Below are 16,833 nucleotides of genomic sequence, written 5' to 3' on the forward strand. Positions count from 1 at the left end.
AGTGAAAATTATCTGACTCAAAAAAATTATGTTCTGTATTAATAAATGCATGTAATAAGTTCATTACTTACTTTTTTTCAATAAGAAACTTCACAGTTACAGTAAATGTTAAAATTATGGCTGAAAATTTGGATAGTTGTTAGAATTTATCCTTATTATCACTTACTTGCGTGCATAAAAAGTTATTTATCTCATCGAAAAGAGAACAAGGTGATGAAATAACTAATGGTTAGATAAGAATAAATGTATTTACTTTTAATGCACATAAATCTATCTAAATTACTCATAAATTTTAAGATTTGAGCATCTTTTTATCAGAAGTGCAGAGTGTGGCGATATTACTTTGACATGTTGGCGCATTTATGGGCCATTATAATGAAATACAACTTCTCTTAGATTGTTTAATTTTGCTCGAACAGGCTTTATTTTAAAAACACTGACTTCTTTTGGACCAACAATATCTTTTCATCAAAATATATAAAACTTTTTTTGTCTCGTAGACCCCTGGTCAAGTTTTTCGGTTTACCCGATATCAAATGTACTTTGACAGCTGGTACAGCGTTACAAGATTTAAATTTCTAACTGCAGTGAGAAAAAAACACGTTAATTTTACACATTTATTAATTAAATTCAAACTTAGTATATAAAATAACTAAGCAATAAATAAATGCTTGTAGTGGAAGGGATGAGCCTGATGAATTAATAATAAATTATCCATATTTGGCATCAATAATCTCAAAGGTCAATGATGAACCCTTTCCACAATACAGGATAAGTATTTGCGCAAGTTTCAACAAGCAGATGCTTACAACTTTCACAATTTTATGGAGAATAAAATAGTACACCTTAAAACCCCGACTAATATTAAAAATCTTCGGAAATAAGTTTGTATATTAAACTGCAGTGCAATGTCTGCCTGGTCATGTAAAAACTAAGCATAATATCTCATCAATCTTGTGTGCAGTTAAAGCTGGAGGCTAGACTACAACTATCACGTAAAAAAAAAGTGGCCGAAGTTGAATGCAACTGCTAGTTAAAAATTAAGTTCCCTACATCAGAAAAATAATCCTAACAAACTTTTGATATACATTACAAAAGGCACCATGCAAATCTTTTTGCATTCGTATATTCATTGTACTAATTCTTCATGTCCTATAAGTTTTTTTTTTACGAAACAAAAATAGTAAATAAACCATTTTTATTGGCCCTCTGAAAATACTCACTGCATCTCAAATGGCACGAAAATTTAATTGTATTAAAAATTTGAAATATCCAAGTTTACCATTGAAATGAACTAACACAACCAGAAGATCTGCTTTTCAGTTTGAACTGAAATAATTTAGAATTAGTGATTCTATTCTTGAACAGCCGATTTTAGAAAAACTGACAGCCAAAATTCAAATTTTCTGCTAAATTATTTTCAAATATTAGATTCACAATATATTTATGTTGATGTATCATAACTAAACTTGACAGGCTTATAAATAAATCATGCAACTTAGATCAACTTAATTTGTCCCCATTTTAAGCATAATTTGCTCCGACAGATATTATATTTGCAGTGAAAACACAGCTTAGCAAATAGTGAAAAGCAACATGCCTGAAACATAGGAATGAGTATCAGAAAATACTATTTATGTACAACAAGCAAATGAGAATGGAATAAAGAAATCACAAGCTAGATAAAAATATAAAAGCTATTTATTAATCAAACAGCCCAAATCCCATGTCATCATCAGACTCTTCAGATTCCTCCTTCTTTGCTTCTTTCTTGTCCTCTGTAAAAAGAAAGTGAAACAGTTCAATGCATAATAACTTAATATGCAACTCAACTTATTCATAAAACTACAACAAAAGCCTCTGCAAAAACCTAAAAATTTCAGAGATAATACCCTTTAAAAATTCCTACATAATTTCTACATGTTGAAATAGCTAGATTCTAATCCATTTAACAAATAATCTCTAGGTAAATTAAAGAAAAAAATGGAACAACTTTCACATTTTATGAAATCTTACTTAAATTTGCATGAAATTTACCTTTACCTAAAGTCACATGAAATTTACTTTTACTTAAATTTACATGAAATTTAAGACATTTATTTAAAAAAAATACCCTCATCTGAATTCAGAGTCAATATTTTATAATTAACCAATTAACCTTGCATAGACTGATAGTATGTATTAGGGGAGATTGTGAGCCCCACTAAAAAAAAACTAAAAATTTCTTGAGTAAAGATCAATAATGAAATTCTGAATAAATTATACACAACATAATTCAAATAAATAATTATTCACAAGTTTAGTTCTATCTCTAATCACATTTATCATTCTATCAGAAAAAATATTTACAAATGAAAGAGATACCAAGTAAAAATTGTTGTTCTAATATTTTTAAATAAAACACATAAGAATTTCTATACATAAACGTGATCGATGATTTCTTCAAACTTCTGGACCTTGAAAAATACGGAGCACAACTATCCCTAATTTATAACAATATAGTTTTTGAATGTATCTACATTGATTCCACTCCCCGAAGTCACGAGTAACATATACAAATGGACGAACACCATTAGCTGAAAATGGTCTCACTATCAAGCTCATTACAATTATTTATCAAAAATTCTATATCCTACCACATAGCCAATATTCTTTTTCGCTATTTTTACAAGCTTAGAAAAAGCTCCTGTACAAAAGCAAATCAATCTATTAACAGTCAGGTTAATCAATATCTAAACTACACAATGAGAGGGTATCAAGTAACTTCATGAGGAAGTAAACAAATCTGAAGAAAGAGACCTAATAAAATTTCATAATTAAGTATGACAATTATGTGAATTAACTAGTCCTAAATTAAAGGGTACTACACATGTCAGGTTTCAGAAAAATATATCCTGTTATTTTGTTGCAGAACTTTACTTTCCTGCTAACAATCAAAAGGACGACCACAGAAAAATCACCCTTCATTGAAATAATGCTATAGCAATAAGTTCTTANTTATTTTTGACTTCAAACGAAACTTTTAGAGAATCGGAGTTTTTGATAAAAAGGCTGAAATTCGAGAGACAAAAAAAATCTCATCCCTGTATAAAGGTCAACCAGTTTTATCCCAAGGAAATGATTTTCAGAGAGACTTCAGAGGGAGGAATAAGGACTTCAATAATTTCGCTCCGCAGAAAACTAAATTCCTCATAAAATATTTTAACTTGTGCAAAAAACAATTTCAGCAGAAATTAGCAGGAAAAATCTGAAGGAAAAAAAAAAAAAAACGGAAATCTGCAGAAGAATCTCATCCCTGCCTGCACAGCAAAGAATAAAAAAGCTTTGTTTCTTCTTAATAAACCAACAAATATTTTTTAAAAAATAGATATTCTAACTTTACATATTATTTAACATTCCTTAGATTTTGTCAGCTTTCCAGGCTAAAAGAAACAGTTTTGAGAATATAATCTGTGGAATGCAAACACTGATCACTACACAATTCGAATGTATATATAGAATTTTGAATATATACAAAAAAGTTTTACGTGGCATTCTAATTTTACGAAGTTAAAACGGAGCAAATTTTGATACAAGCTATGTACTACCGATTTAATGATACTGCAACTGTTTGGTAATAAATTTCAGACAAAAAAATTGAGGTGCGTAAAATAGGGAACAGAAACAGCAAAACCAAGAAAAATCACAATTTAAATTTGTAAAATTAAGAAAAAATTCGCCCCCCCCCCCACGTTTCAACCGAAAGTCCCCACCGTAAAAGAAACTTAACTGCAGGCTAACAAGGTGGGCGGCCACCCCGAGATACCTATATTTGCAAATAAGTAACCATAGAGCCAGAGATCACGTAAGATGTCTCTTAAGTTGTAATCGAAAAGTAGAAGTTGCGTGCATATGAAACTGAGCGATAAAGCCATAAGCAAACATGGATATTGCAGAAATGTAACCACTTTCCTTAAAACTCAAACAATTTAAAAACTAATAAGATATTGCCAAAGCATAAGAAGTCTTTGCAAGATGCAAGGAAAAAATTTGTGTAATAGCCTCTGGCTTCATCACTAACATTGAACAGAATAGTCTGCATGATTGAAAAAAAGCTGCAAAGCAAACCTTTGAAGTGTGAGTGGCAACATAAACAGCATCATTAACATTTCATTATAATCAAGGGTCAGTCTAGGTTTTTCTGAAAGGTACCTATTTTGTTAAAATTCAGACATAATGTGTGAAAAATTAAAAATTATAATAAAAAATCAACACAAAAATATGGATTTATCGTTTCTTAAGGGATACAAAAATAAAATTTTAAGAGAAAGTATTTTATGAAACTACAGTTTTTCCTAAAGTTGAATTTGTGAAGGTACCGATAAATGGTAGTGAATTCGGCATGGACAGAGCCCTGATAATGCTATTATTTTTAGGCATTTAATATTGTCCTTGAGACCTCATAACATCCTGTACTTGTGTTACTGAGTTATTAGGAGCCAAAATGCCCTATATCATAAATACAGCCGAACAATAGCAACTATAAAAATTCTATCCTTCCATGCGACGATTCTACAAACTACATTTAACACTAATATAATACAATAAATATAACAAAAAAAATATCTAATGGAAATTAAAACGATCAATGGAAACCTAAAATGTACTATTTCTCCAAACTGTGGATATTGAACACTACCCATTCTTTTTTCCAATACCTGAATTCATGAATAAATTTGAACTCTAACATTTATAATTCTGGTAATTTTTCTGATCCAAACAACTGACCTACACTTACAATGTAGGGTGACCTGGGGTAATTCACGATCACTCTGTTACTGGGGTAAATAATAATTATCTACGTTTTATTTAAATTTGAGACATGGTCAAGAATGCTTGTACACTTTACTAAAGTATAACTACACCAACTTAATAATAATTTAACTTTTTCTTTGATATAAAAGTAGTGTAAGCTTTTGTTTAATTGTTTCACATCATATGTAAACATTATAACTAATCATAGGAAAATATATCAAATGTTGCCTCCTACAGATGGGCACTGGGGTAATTCCTGATCATTGTAATTTCTCCTTATATATAAAATAGCTTATAAATAGTTAATTGTCTGTCATAAATAACAATCCATATTTATTAAGTAGAATTTTTGCCTTGAAGAAAATTTGTTCTTAACTGTATACAAGACGGTACTCTGATTTGCACTATTCCTGGTTTGTCTTACCTTGCTTCTATCTTAATTTTATGTGTACATCGTTTCAGTGTGAGAACTGCTGGCACACCTTACTTAACTTTACACTTTCCCTTAACGAAGTTAAAAAAAAAAAAAAAAAACCAGCAAAAGTAACCCATGTGGGAACTCCTTTTTTTTTTCAGTAGAGTTGGCTGATTGCCTAAAACGCATGGCACGATGAAAAGATTTTTGAAAATTAAAAGCGTTAATCAACCTGCTTGCTTTTAAAATAGTTTTATAAGCTGCTTAAACATATTTTTTTATCTTTATGTCTAATTTGTTAATTACCATCATATAATTATTTTCAAACAGCCCTTTGCAATAAAAATTGGTGATCAGTAATTACCCCAAAAATGATCAAGACCAGGGGCAATTCCTGATCACTAAAAACCTTTTAAATTCAAACTAGATTTTCAAACAAAAGAAGTTGGCACAGGACTCATCTCATATAGCCTCAAACTTCCACTATATATTAAAATTCTATTTTGAACAGTTATTTCACAAAATAGATGTTTGCGTTCTTTGATCAGGAATTACCCTAATCTTTAACACAAAAGAATGAAACCTAAGAGATAGAAGAAAAAAACAGTCAATTACCAGCTTGAATCACTTCATTTATATCTTTTCCATTAAGTTCAGATATGACTTTCTTCACCTTTTCTTTGTCTACTTCAATTCCAACACTTCCCAAGATCTTTTCAACGTCACTAGCTGATGGACTCTTATTCCCACCAAGGGAGGCCAACAAGTAAGCGGCAACGTAACGCATTCTGAAAAATTAAAATTTTTATAGATTTAGTAATGACATTTCACTTGTCAAGTTACAATACTTATTTCCTTAGACACGAGACAATTCTCAACTTTCAGCAAGAATTAAAACACACAGGTAAAAAAACCCAGAATCCCACCCTCAGAAGGAACTAGTAGAATACCACAAGGCATCTCCGGATTAAACTCTTTACAGTTGCTTCTTAAAACAATTTCATTTAAAATTCATCTTGGGATAACGCGGTCTTCTATGTATAAAAGAAGGATTAAAAATGCAGAAGTGAAAAAATGGGATCTTTTTTTATTAAGAAGTGAAGATATCTGGGGGAAATAAAAAGCCAAATACATTGTCGCAACATAGTTACAAGTCTAGGAATCAAAAACAATATACGCCGCCTAGGCCTAAAATTCAAGAACACCAAAGGCCAGTTTTTTTTTAAAAAATAAATTCTTAATGGAATTAATTGAATAGAAAGAAAGTTATTGGTAATAATATTAATTAAATAAAGAAAACCAGGCTATGAGTTTAGCATAATTTAAAAGCATTGTTCTTGAACACGTGTATAAATTTTATAATTTGGAAGAAATATAATCTGCGTTAAAACTTACTGACATTTAGTAAAGCTTAATTACTATAAAAAGAAACAGTTTTTTTATATTTTAAATACAATATTTAATACTCACTTTTAAGTCGCTTAGACACGAAACGAACACGCTTACAAAATACTAAGGGTGGTAGATTGGATAATACCGATTTAACGGGGGTTTACAGTGACGATTAACACGCGATTGCTTTAAGCGTGTACAACTTGAGGTTAACAGTTAAAAATGGTAAATTATTTATTTCAGAACCGCGATAGCCAAGTGTTGAAAACTAGTCACTCAGAAACGGTTCTTGCTGCATAAAAAGGGTCAATTTAACTTGCGTGCAATTTTTCGCATGCGAAAATATCGCACGAAAAAATATATCCATGAAATTTACTCATGAAAAATTCAATACATTGAGAGTAGCCCATTAATGTCATTCTCTTTCGCATTATAATGGCAAATTTTGAATTGTGATTTGAAAAAGATGGGATCATAGGCTCTTGGCTACCACGAATTATAAATTTTGTTTTGGTTTTCACTTTGAAAAGTTTTTGTTTTGTTTTTCTATGGATCTTTTTTTTACTCTGGTTAAAGTGTTTCAGTAACTTTTGCTGAAAAGTCTTTACTGATTTCTTTGTTAATGAACTTATTAAAATTGAAATTATTGTTGAATATTTCGAGAAAATAAATAATTTTGTTGAATAACTAAAAATAAAATTTATAAATGCTATGGGAGATTGTGACTTCTCGAAAGCGTTCGCTTAGAATTTACAGTTTATCGTTCGTTTTCTATAAAATTAAACTACTTTTAACAGTTTATTTCATTTGTTCAATTTTTCTAGTTTAAAAAGTCGATACAAAATATTTTTAGACCGTTTCACATGATTCCTAGATATAAATCCGCCTCCAATAAAATAGATATGGAGAAATAAATGATCACCTAATTGGATGACCAAAAATTTCGTATTTAATGATAATTGCTCTATAATTCTATGTTCATTTGATAGTATTTGATTGCTTAAATAATTTCTTTTGCAGATTATTCTCTAAATTTAAATAGCCGGTTGCTGTATACGCCATTTTGGATTTGGTTTGTACCGTGGCGCGGTGGTGGTCGTAGGTGGTTACATGTCAATCTGTTGGTCACTTAAATACTTCAAACTTTAGTGTTCATTACTTTTATTTTCATTTTTGTGGTAAACGTTTGTCGTTCAAAATGACGGCCCAGGGTTTACCAATTCATTTTCAAGAGCATTTGCAGGTAAATAATCCATTTTAAATACTAAAATCATAGATATTCAAGGGTGATGACCGCTTATTCTATATGAAGAAGAGGAATGAATTTATGCAAATGTTTAGAAACTCTTTTTAGTCATCATATATGTAAACCAATATTTTTTTATGCGTGCACTAATAGCTGTCTTTAATGTCTACATAATTTTATTAAACATACTCTTAATAAACTCTATATCCACGTAGTATAAGAACGTGAAACGCCCCTATAGTATTAGTTGCCTAAAGGTTCAGAACGTTCTTATTATCTGTTACGATAAATGGTTGTTTTCTGCTCCGGAATAATCTTAAACATTTCATGCTTGTTTTAATAACTTGATTTGATATCTGTAAATACATTAAACTTTATTGTAATAATAAATAATTTGAATGTTTGACATGAATTTTTCTTATACTTCTTGCTTAAATTTAAAGTATCTTTTGAGGTGAAACATTAAATCGGCATAATAATAATAAAAAGAATCAAAATTTAGTTTCTATTTAGAATTAAGAACTACATAATACTTGATCACTACAGAAATAATTCATTTAAAAACAATGTTAAAATCATGGCACGTTTATTAAATCTCCCTTGCTGATTATGTTGATAATTTGATGTTTCAACTTTGAATTTCAACTCTAAAAGAAAATTTATACTTGATTTGTGTAAATTAAATTTTCATTAATTTCTAAGACTGAATTTTGACTCCTGTTCACATAGCTTATAAAAGGCTGAAGCAGAATAAATAAAACAAATAATCAGTGTGTTATTTATTTAAAAAAAAATTGTTATTGGCTTAAGAAAGTTACACTTACAATGTACCACTAAAGATATGAAGTTTTAAAATTATATCTATTTTTTATAAAAATATTTTGCCTTAGCCTTTTTTTAATTTTTATCTGTTATCATCAAATCTAAAAGATAGCAGACAATTATAAACTTTAACTGTTTGTTCGAAATAATGATGCTCGGCTGTAAAAGTTTAATTAAAAGTATGTGTAGAATTAAATATGTAAATAATCTAGAAAAAGGGTTAGCATTGTGTTTAAATTTTTTTTATTATGCAAATTCATCTCTATTGTTAACAGAGTTTAACCATAGATTATAGTGCATAAGATCAAAAATAATCAAATCTATGGTATTCTAAATTTCATCATTTTATATTTTCTGTAAAATAATGCAGCAAACACCACAGAAATAATTAAAAATAAACTTTTCTGACCCTGAGTGTGTATTGTTGGCCTGACAAATCATGCTAAATTTTTTGAATTTAAGTTTTATTTATTCATTTATAATAATTTCAATTTTTCCTTTTTGTTGATGGTAATATCAGGTACGTTTTAGTATGCACTGCATGTAAACTATGAGGTAGTATCAGTGCAGGTTTTGACATTGATAATACAGTAAAATTTAATATTACATATATATGAAATTAAGAGTAATCTGTAATCTATTCCAATATTACTAGTCAAACATTTTAAGTGATAAGAATCTAAATTTAAAAAATATCTAAAAATAACAATCAGTGAAGAATCTATAGCAAGTTCATTGATTAATGACATAGAAATTTAATGAATAATTAATGGGTAGATTTTTAAAACTTGTTCTTTTATTAAGTTTATTACATGGAATTATTATGAACCAGGCAAAAAGCAATGCAAAATGCAATCCTGTTTTTATGAGTTATACTATTCTAAAATCTTAAAGTGTGCTGGTTGTGAAAAAACATACGTAACATAGATTTGAGTGTATTTATAAATATAACATTGTAGTGATGAATCGCAAAGTCTACTTTGAAGATTATGATTTTGTGTATTCAGAATCTAGAGATCTTCCTAGAAATGAAAAAGGACAGGACTCTTCTTATCTGAAAAAGGCACTTTGAGTTTATCAAATTGTATAAAATTATGTACTGAATTTTCTCAATTTTTTTTTAACTAGGTTACTATATCTATTTCAATAAGTAATTCTTTCATTATCAAAATAAGAGAAATTTTAGTTTATAAAAATAAAAGGCAATTTGTGCTATTTTTTTTTTTTTTCAAAAGAAGTAAACTAAAGTGATTAATTTAAAAATGACTTGAAAGCTTTTTTCTATAATTATAACGGAAAATTATGACAAAATGTACATTTAAATTTTTTTTTAAAAAAGAATTTAATGTTTAAAAAATAGTTTTAAATCTTAATCACTAAAAACATATTTTAATATCCTCCCGAGAAAAGATCATTATGAAACTTCAACCAGTTGAGAATTATCCTAACAAAGTAAATATTTGTAATAATAAACAGAATCGAGCCTATAAGCACACATTTTATTTATTTAAGGAGTGAATTAATTTTTTTCAAAATGAATATGAATGAAAAGCAGGGTTGGATTTTTGACGTCAAAAAGTGNACATTTTAATTATTTAAGGAGTGAATTAATTTTTTTCAAAATGAATATAAATGAAAAGGCAGTCCTTTTAAAGAATGGTGGTTTATTTTTACAAAAAAGGCAAAAAGGGGCACATTTATTGCTATCAAAGGGCAAACAAAGCATAATGTACTCTAAAAAACACTTGAAGAGAACATTGGAATATATAATCTGAAGACATTCAATACAGTGTTTGTATATATAGGTAGAGTTGTGACATTTTTATTTGCAAAATTAGGCACAGTAACAAAAACTATTAAAATGTTAGTGAGCTTTTTATTTTAGACTTGGCTCAAAATATGTGTTTAAAAGCATGGTTAATTAAAGAAATCACATTTTCAGTGTGAAAGAATAAGGAAGATTTTAACAACCAAATCGAATGGGAGTTTCAGTTGATTTTTTAAATGTTTAGCACAGCATAATCTTTATAAAGCAAAGTCTTAGCCTTGAGGATCTGCATGGCTGTGTGTATCACTTGTGCAACTTTTGAAATTATTTCATTGAATTATGAAATAAAAACAAACCAGAGTTTATATCTTAGGATCTGAAAATATTTTTGTTTCCACAGTGTTATTAATTTTATAAAATCTTTTATTAAAAAAAATAAAAATATGTTTCCCAAGAGTCTTAATGTAATGAAAATTTTTTCTAAACATGCTTATCTAATATTTGAGCAATCCATTATGATCTGTATTTCAGAAGAATCTGAATTTGAAACTTATTTTTTGAAAAATTCTTTTGTGGGCTTATTTTGTTATTTTTTAAATAGAAACTTTCCGAATAAATTATTTGTGTTTATAAATTATATGGGAAGATTTCCATATCAAGATTTGTATCAGACTAATCACTAAGGGTTGGCTTATACTAGGCAGCAGCCCCCAAGAAATTTGAAAAAAAGATAGAAAAAAAATCATAAAAGATGAGCAACTGAAACATAGTATAATTTCTCCCAAAATCCCAAACTTCCTAAGCTTATTTTTTAAATTTTTTAAAATTGTAGTTGTTCGGAAATATTCTGGATTCTTTAGATATTTGTGAACTGTAGAGATATATTATTCATGTTATGTAATTTGCTAATAAAATCTATGTGAAATATTTTAAGTATAAGAGTTTTGAAAAATAAAATTTTTTATAGCTCACCACTGTCGGAATCAATGCAGCAAATATTACATTTAACAACCTTACAATGGAATCTGACAAATTCATCTGTGTCAGAGAAAAAGTGGGAGATTCTGCACAAGTTGTTATCATTGACATGAGTAATCCGACAAATCCTATACGAAGACCAATATCTGCAGATTCTGCTATTATGAACCCTGCTTCTAAAGTTATAGCTTTAAAAGGTAAGAAATCCTTTCACTTTATAATGTAATTTAAAGTAAAAATTTTAAATTTAAATAAGTTTATAGAGTAAGTGTTTAAGTAACTTTAATTAACTTGTGTTAATTTTTTTGAAATTTTAAAGTTAATATTTTGAAATCTGACCTTTGAAACATTAATAATAATAATAAAAAAGTCCTATTTGTGAAGATAATCTTTTTGATAAAATTAAATGCATTAAAATTAAAATACATTCTATGAATTAAAATTAAACACATTAAAATAAGTTTGCTTCCCCCCACCTCATTTTGGCTGCTTAAGAGTGAGGGTCATGAAACTATTGTGGCACCTAAATTGTTATAGAATTTATCAAGGTTGAGTTTAAAGTTATGTTAAAACTAGATGTATTAAATTGGGCAAGTTCCCTGTATTGGCATTAGTAGTGCCCTAAAATTATTGGAGCAATTAAACTTTTCCATAATTAAAGAAAGGTAGGGAAATTTTCAACTGTTTATAATGTAAGATAACAAAGTAATTTTTATAAATTTTTAAAAAATGTAAGTGTTAAATTTTGATAGTTTTTATTAGTAATTGAAATATTATTTGAAAATTAAATGATCAGTGGTTTTGACCAGCAATCAATATGAATTGCTTTGTTTATAGAATTAGATTTGTTTTAATCACAAAGTAAATCATTTCTAGCATGTGATGAAATATGCTACTTTGAAATGATATATGTTCTCTGCATAGCAATTTTTCATTCAAATTCTTTTTTTTAAAAAGCTTATAGAAACATCTAAACCGCCCAGTCAAAGATTTACTAACTAGTTATCTCTTAATTACTGGTCCTTAGGACTAGGGACTTAATTTCTACCCCTAATACTGTAAATCATCTATGTAATAATTTTTTCAAACTGATATATACTATTAAATAAAATTTTATCTAAAATTAAAATAACATGAAAATATATATATTTTTAAAAATAATTATAGTTTTTAGCAGATTTGTTTTCAACACTTTTTAGTGAATAAATCAGTGAAAAGATCTTTTTCTTTTCTTTCTAGTTTCTCTACATTTGAGGTATTTTAATTTTTCAATATCAGTTTGTGGTATGTGTAGACCTGCTAACTGTTCTGGATATTCCAGAAGATTTTATTTTTATGTCTAATGTGCTAGCAAAATTTTTCAACTAATGCTTGATTTTTGTTTTAATAAATTTGATTTATTTTAACCATCATTACATTTTAAAAATATAAGCATAAGGAAAACCTGTTAGTAGCTTTGCTATTGATCACTTTGTCTGATAAGAACTAAAGTTGCATAGCATTTCTTAAATGGTCCTAAAGATGATGAATAATTTATGGTTGGATTTGTCTATTTAGGTTTTGTTAATGGCAATTATTAATAATTTGAAATGTTTTTTGATTGTTACTTAATGTTGTGTGTGGTATACCTTGTTTCTAAATGTATTTTTACAAAATTCTGAATTTCTATATTTAAGACTGATTGCAATTTGCAAATAAAGAAAAGAAAGATAAAATTTAATTTTACTTATAAATTTTTAATTCATCTTTTTTTTTTTTTTTTAACGAACTGGATTTAAATAAGTTTCATTTATGAATAAAACTCTATAAATTTGTTTTGAAATTTTAAGTTAAGTAAATCTTTCTTAATTAATCTATTCAGTTACTAAAATAGTATTTTAAGTTGTTAAAATAAAATTAGTGTTTTGATTTTATAATAATGTCCTTTCTCTTTTCTCCTTCAGCTTCTTCCGGAAGTAAGTTTGTTTTATTTATTACATTTTTAGAAAAAAATGCTATGTTTTTTAAAATTTTTGTAAGAGAAACTTTAAGATATTGAGAATATTAAAGAAAATTCCTTATTTTAAAATGTTGATTTTTTTAAAATTTTTGGCATCAGTATTAGCTGTTACTATATGCATAATATAAAATATTAAATTTACATATGTAATTTATGGTAATTTCAATTTAATATTAAAACTTGTATTTGTTGCCTTTTCTGTTGAAGTGTTTAATTTAATTTCAGTAAATTAACATTTTGTTTACGGCTGATACCAGAGTTCTCCCTAGGAATAATAAAAGGGAAGGGTTTTCCTCACAATAAAAGGCAATTTGAGTTTTGAAAGAGCTCTCACCTTAAAAATTTATCAAATTGTGAAATATTACGTAATAACTGAATTTGATCCTCAACAATTTTTAAATTACCCTCTTGTTCTAATGTATATATTTTTTTAAAAATAACTCGTATATTATTAAAACGAGAAGAATTTGTAGTTTATAAAAATAACTAAAGACATGATGCTAAAAGACAGTCTCTAAGCATATTTTATTTTAAAAATAAACTAAAGATTAATCGATAAAAAACTTCCAAGTTTTTTTCTATAGTTTAAACTTAAAATTTTGAAGGAAAAAAAAAGATCATTTATAGGTGTTTTTTTAAAAAAAAGTTTTAAAATCATTTAATTCATTAATATACCCCTGTCGTAGAAAGAAAAACTTAATTGAGAATAATCCTAACAAAGTAAATATTTGCAATCTTCTCTTCTTCTTCCTTATCCCCAAAATTAGCAGGGCTAAACTATGTCCATGAAATTCATCACCTGGAGGAAGTCGGCCACCATAAGTGTGTTATTAAGAATGTCCCTTTTGTCCAGACCTAGACAGTCCAGTATATGTTGGGGGGAAGCCTGCATGTTGTGGCACCTGGGGCAGTTAGGGTAGATTTTAATACTACCCTCAAAAGAAAGGGACTTAAGATGGCCGCTGATAAGCCTGGTAAGTGCAGTCTGGTCCTTGCGGTTGCACCGAATGTTGAGTGCACCTCCTGGACTGGTGCTCTGGTACCAGTGATGTTTGGGGGTTACGAGCCAGGAAGCGAGGTCTTCTTTTTTCTTTTTTGATGCCAGCTCCATGAAGGTGAGGGAATTTGGACTTATCAGATTTTCTTTCGTCCCCGCCTTAACCAGAGTGTCGGCGATGTCATTGCCCAGAACCCCATAAATATTTGCAATAGTAATTAGAATTAAACTTACAAACACAGATAATTTTACCAATATGTAATTATTTAAACAGTGAGTTATTTTTTAATTGGAATATGAGTGAAAAGGCAGTGTTTTTAAAGGATGGCGATTTATTTTTACAAAAAGAGCAAAGAGGGTGTATTTATAGGGATAAAGGGTAGATAGGGCTGGCCATCCTTCTAAAAATGTTTAGGGAAAAGACTGCTGATACAAGTGAACCATACTGACTGCTGGTACCCTGGCTTCACCATGCTAATTGTTTTAAGCAAAAGGTTATAGAAACTTTAAAAATCACAATCTTAACTTCCTTCCGTTATTTATTTTCTAAATAAAAAATAAGTTTGATAAAAATAAATTAGTGAAATTTGTACCGAATTTTTTTTTATAATGAAAAGAAAAAGAATATTTAACCATATTGTCTATGTTTAAATTATAAATATCTATTTTCTAAATGATTTTGATAAATTTGTCTATGTGATATAAGTTTTGAGTTATATTCTTCAGCCATGAGAACTTTACAAATATTCAACATTGAAATGAAGAGCAAAATGAAAGCTCATACCATGAATGAAGATGTTGTGTTTTGGAAGTGGATTAACGTTAATACCATTGCCTTGGTCACTGAATCAGCTGTGTTCCATTGGAGCATGGAAGGTAGGTCTTTTAATGCTATTTATTTTAATGTTTATTTAATGTTTTAATTCATTTAGTAATTTTATTGTTCAAAGAGCTGTGTAATTTAGGAATGGATAAGTTTTCAATTGATGATACCAAAATTATTTTTCTTTTTAGAATATCTAGTTTAGACAAAGAAATTTTATATGAACTATGTGGTTAATATAAAACTTTAAATAAACTGCCAAATTTTATAGAAATAAAATGAATATACCATTCTATTTATACCCACTATACACATTCAAGTTATATATTCTGTAGAATTAACTTATGTTGGGCAACGCTAAGAAAATAAATTATGTAAATGATTATTAATGGATTTATTTAGTACTGCAGGTGTGTATTTTAAACAATAACCTTTTTTTTTCTTTTAAAGCTAAAAGCTCAAGTTTCAGACAATAAAAATTAAGTTAGCTAACAAAAGTTTTTAGCGCTTATGTGAAAGTTAGTGAATATTTTTATGAGCTACTTCTAATTTTATGGCTTATTTTTTCAGGCATTAGTTTGTTTTTTTTTAATACAGAAGATAGACAGGACAGAAATAAGGATTATAGTATCTTATTTAATCCACCAAAGCCAACTAAAGGTTAAAAAACAGAAGTATAAAAAAATATTGTTGGACAATTAATGAATGTGTTAATTTCTTTTTGTAGCTTTCTTCATTTTTTTTTTTAAATTGCTATACTACTTTTGTCCCGTTTCTTTATTTAAATATTTTTTATGAATAAAAAAAATCAGATATATTTATATAAACTAAAAAGCCTCCTTAGGATTTTTAATAACAAATATTACTTATACTTTCAATGAGGACTTTACTTTGATTACAAATAATAGCACAGAAAATTAACTCATGTGCAATGTTTTTGAATAATTAAAGAATTGAAAAGTGCAACAAACTGAATTAGCAATAAATAATTACTGAATACAAACTATTTTATATGCTTTCTATATATAATAGGCAAAGTCCGTATAATATGGTATATTAATTACTGAGGAACCACTAGATTAAATTGTACCATATTCTGTACTATAAAAAATTTATTAATAATTTGGAAAGAGGCATTTTTCCCCCCAAAAAGTTGATGCAAAAAATTGATGATCAAAACTGCAAATTGTGGAATCACTGTTTTATATTTTTATTCTTATTATGGTTTAAAATTAAACATCCATGGTTAGGATAAAATTTATTTGGCTTGCCAGTTTCAAGTCTAACATTAGTTGCTATGCATCGCTAAAATGAAAAATATGTGAAATCTATTTTTAATGTTAAAAAAAACTGCATTTATAAAATTTTCATGCATTTTTCTTTTTTATTCAAATATTTTTTAATTGTGATCAGTTTATATTTCACATTAACTTATCTAAACTATTTTTTCTTTTTCAAATTCATTTTGAACATTTTTAGGAGAATCTCAGCCATTAAAAATGTTTGACAGACATACTAGTTTGAATGGTTGCCAGATTATAAACTACAGGTGTGATCACAAGCAGCAATGGTTACTGTTAATCGGCATTTCCGCACAGG

General features: G+C 27.9%; 2 protein-coding genes across 2 annotated transcripts in view; one reads left to right on the forward strand and one right to left on the reverse strand.

Moving 5' to 3' along the window:
* Positions 1-1,683: 1,683 nt before the first annotated feature.
* On the reverse strand, positions 1,684-6,707 carry LOC122270652 (ribosomal protein LP2). Its single transcript, XM_043048922.2, has 4 exons — positions 6,680-6,707; positions 5,874-5,997; positions 5,219-5,225; positions 1,684-1,778 (listed from the first exon to the last, which is right to left on the reverse strand). Exons 2-4 carry the CDS (start codon positions 5,994-5,996, stop codon positions 1,705-1,707), a joined length of 204 nt encoding a protein of 67 aa, XP_042904856.1. The 5' UTR covers position 5,997; positions 6,680-6,707; the 3' UTR covers positions 1,684-1,704.
* Positions 6,708-7,669: 962 nt separating this feature from the next.
* Positions 7,670-16,833, forward strand: part of LOC107446477 (clathrin heavy chain) — a 37,393-nt gene continuing 28,229 nt past the window's right edge. The window contains exons 1-5 of the mRNA XM_021148191.3: positions 7,670-7,844; positions 11,405-11,612; positions 13,359-13,370; positions 15,138-15,287; positions 16,714-16,832. Of these exons, the coding sequence (XP_021003850.1) occupies positions 7,800-7,844; positions 11,405-11,612; positions 13,359-13,370; positions 15,138-15,287; positions 16,714-16,832 (534 nt within the window). The 5' untranslated portion in view covers positions 7,670-7,799. The remainder of the gene's footprint in view (positions 7,845-11,404; positions 11,613-13,358; positions 13,371-15,137; positions 15,288-16,713; position 16,833) is intronic.

The sequence above is a fragment of the Parasteatoda tepidariorum genome, chromosome 3, assembly GCF_043381705.1.
Source record: "Parasteatoda tepidariorum isolate YZ-2023 chromosome 3, CAS_Ptep_4.0, whole genome shotgun sequence".
Lineage (NCBI taxonomy): Eukaryota > Metazoa > Arthropoda > Arachnida > Araneae > Theridiidae > Parasteatoda > Parasteatoda tepidariorum.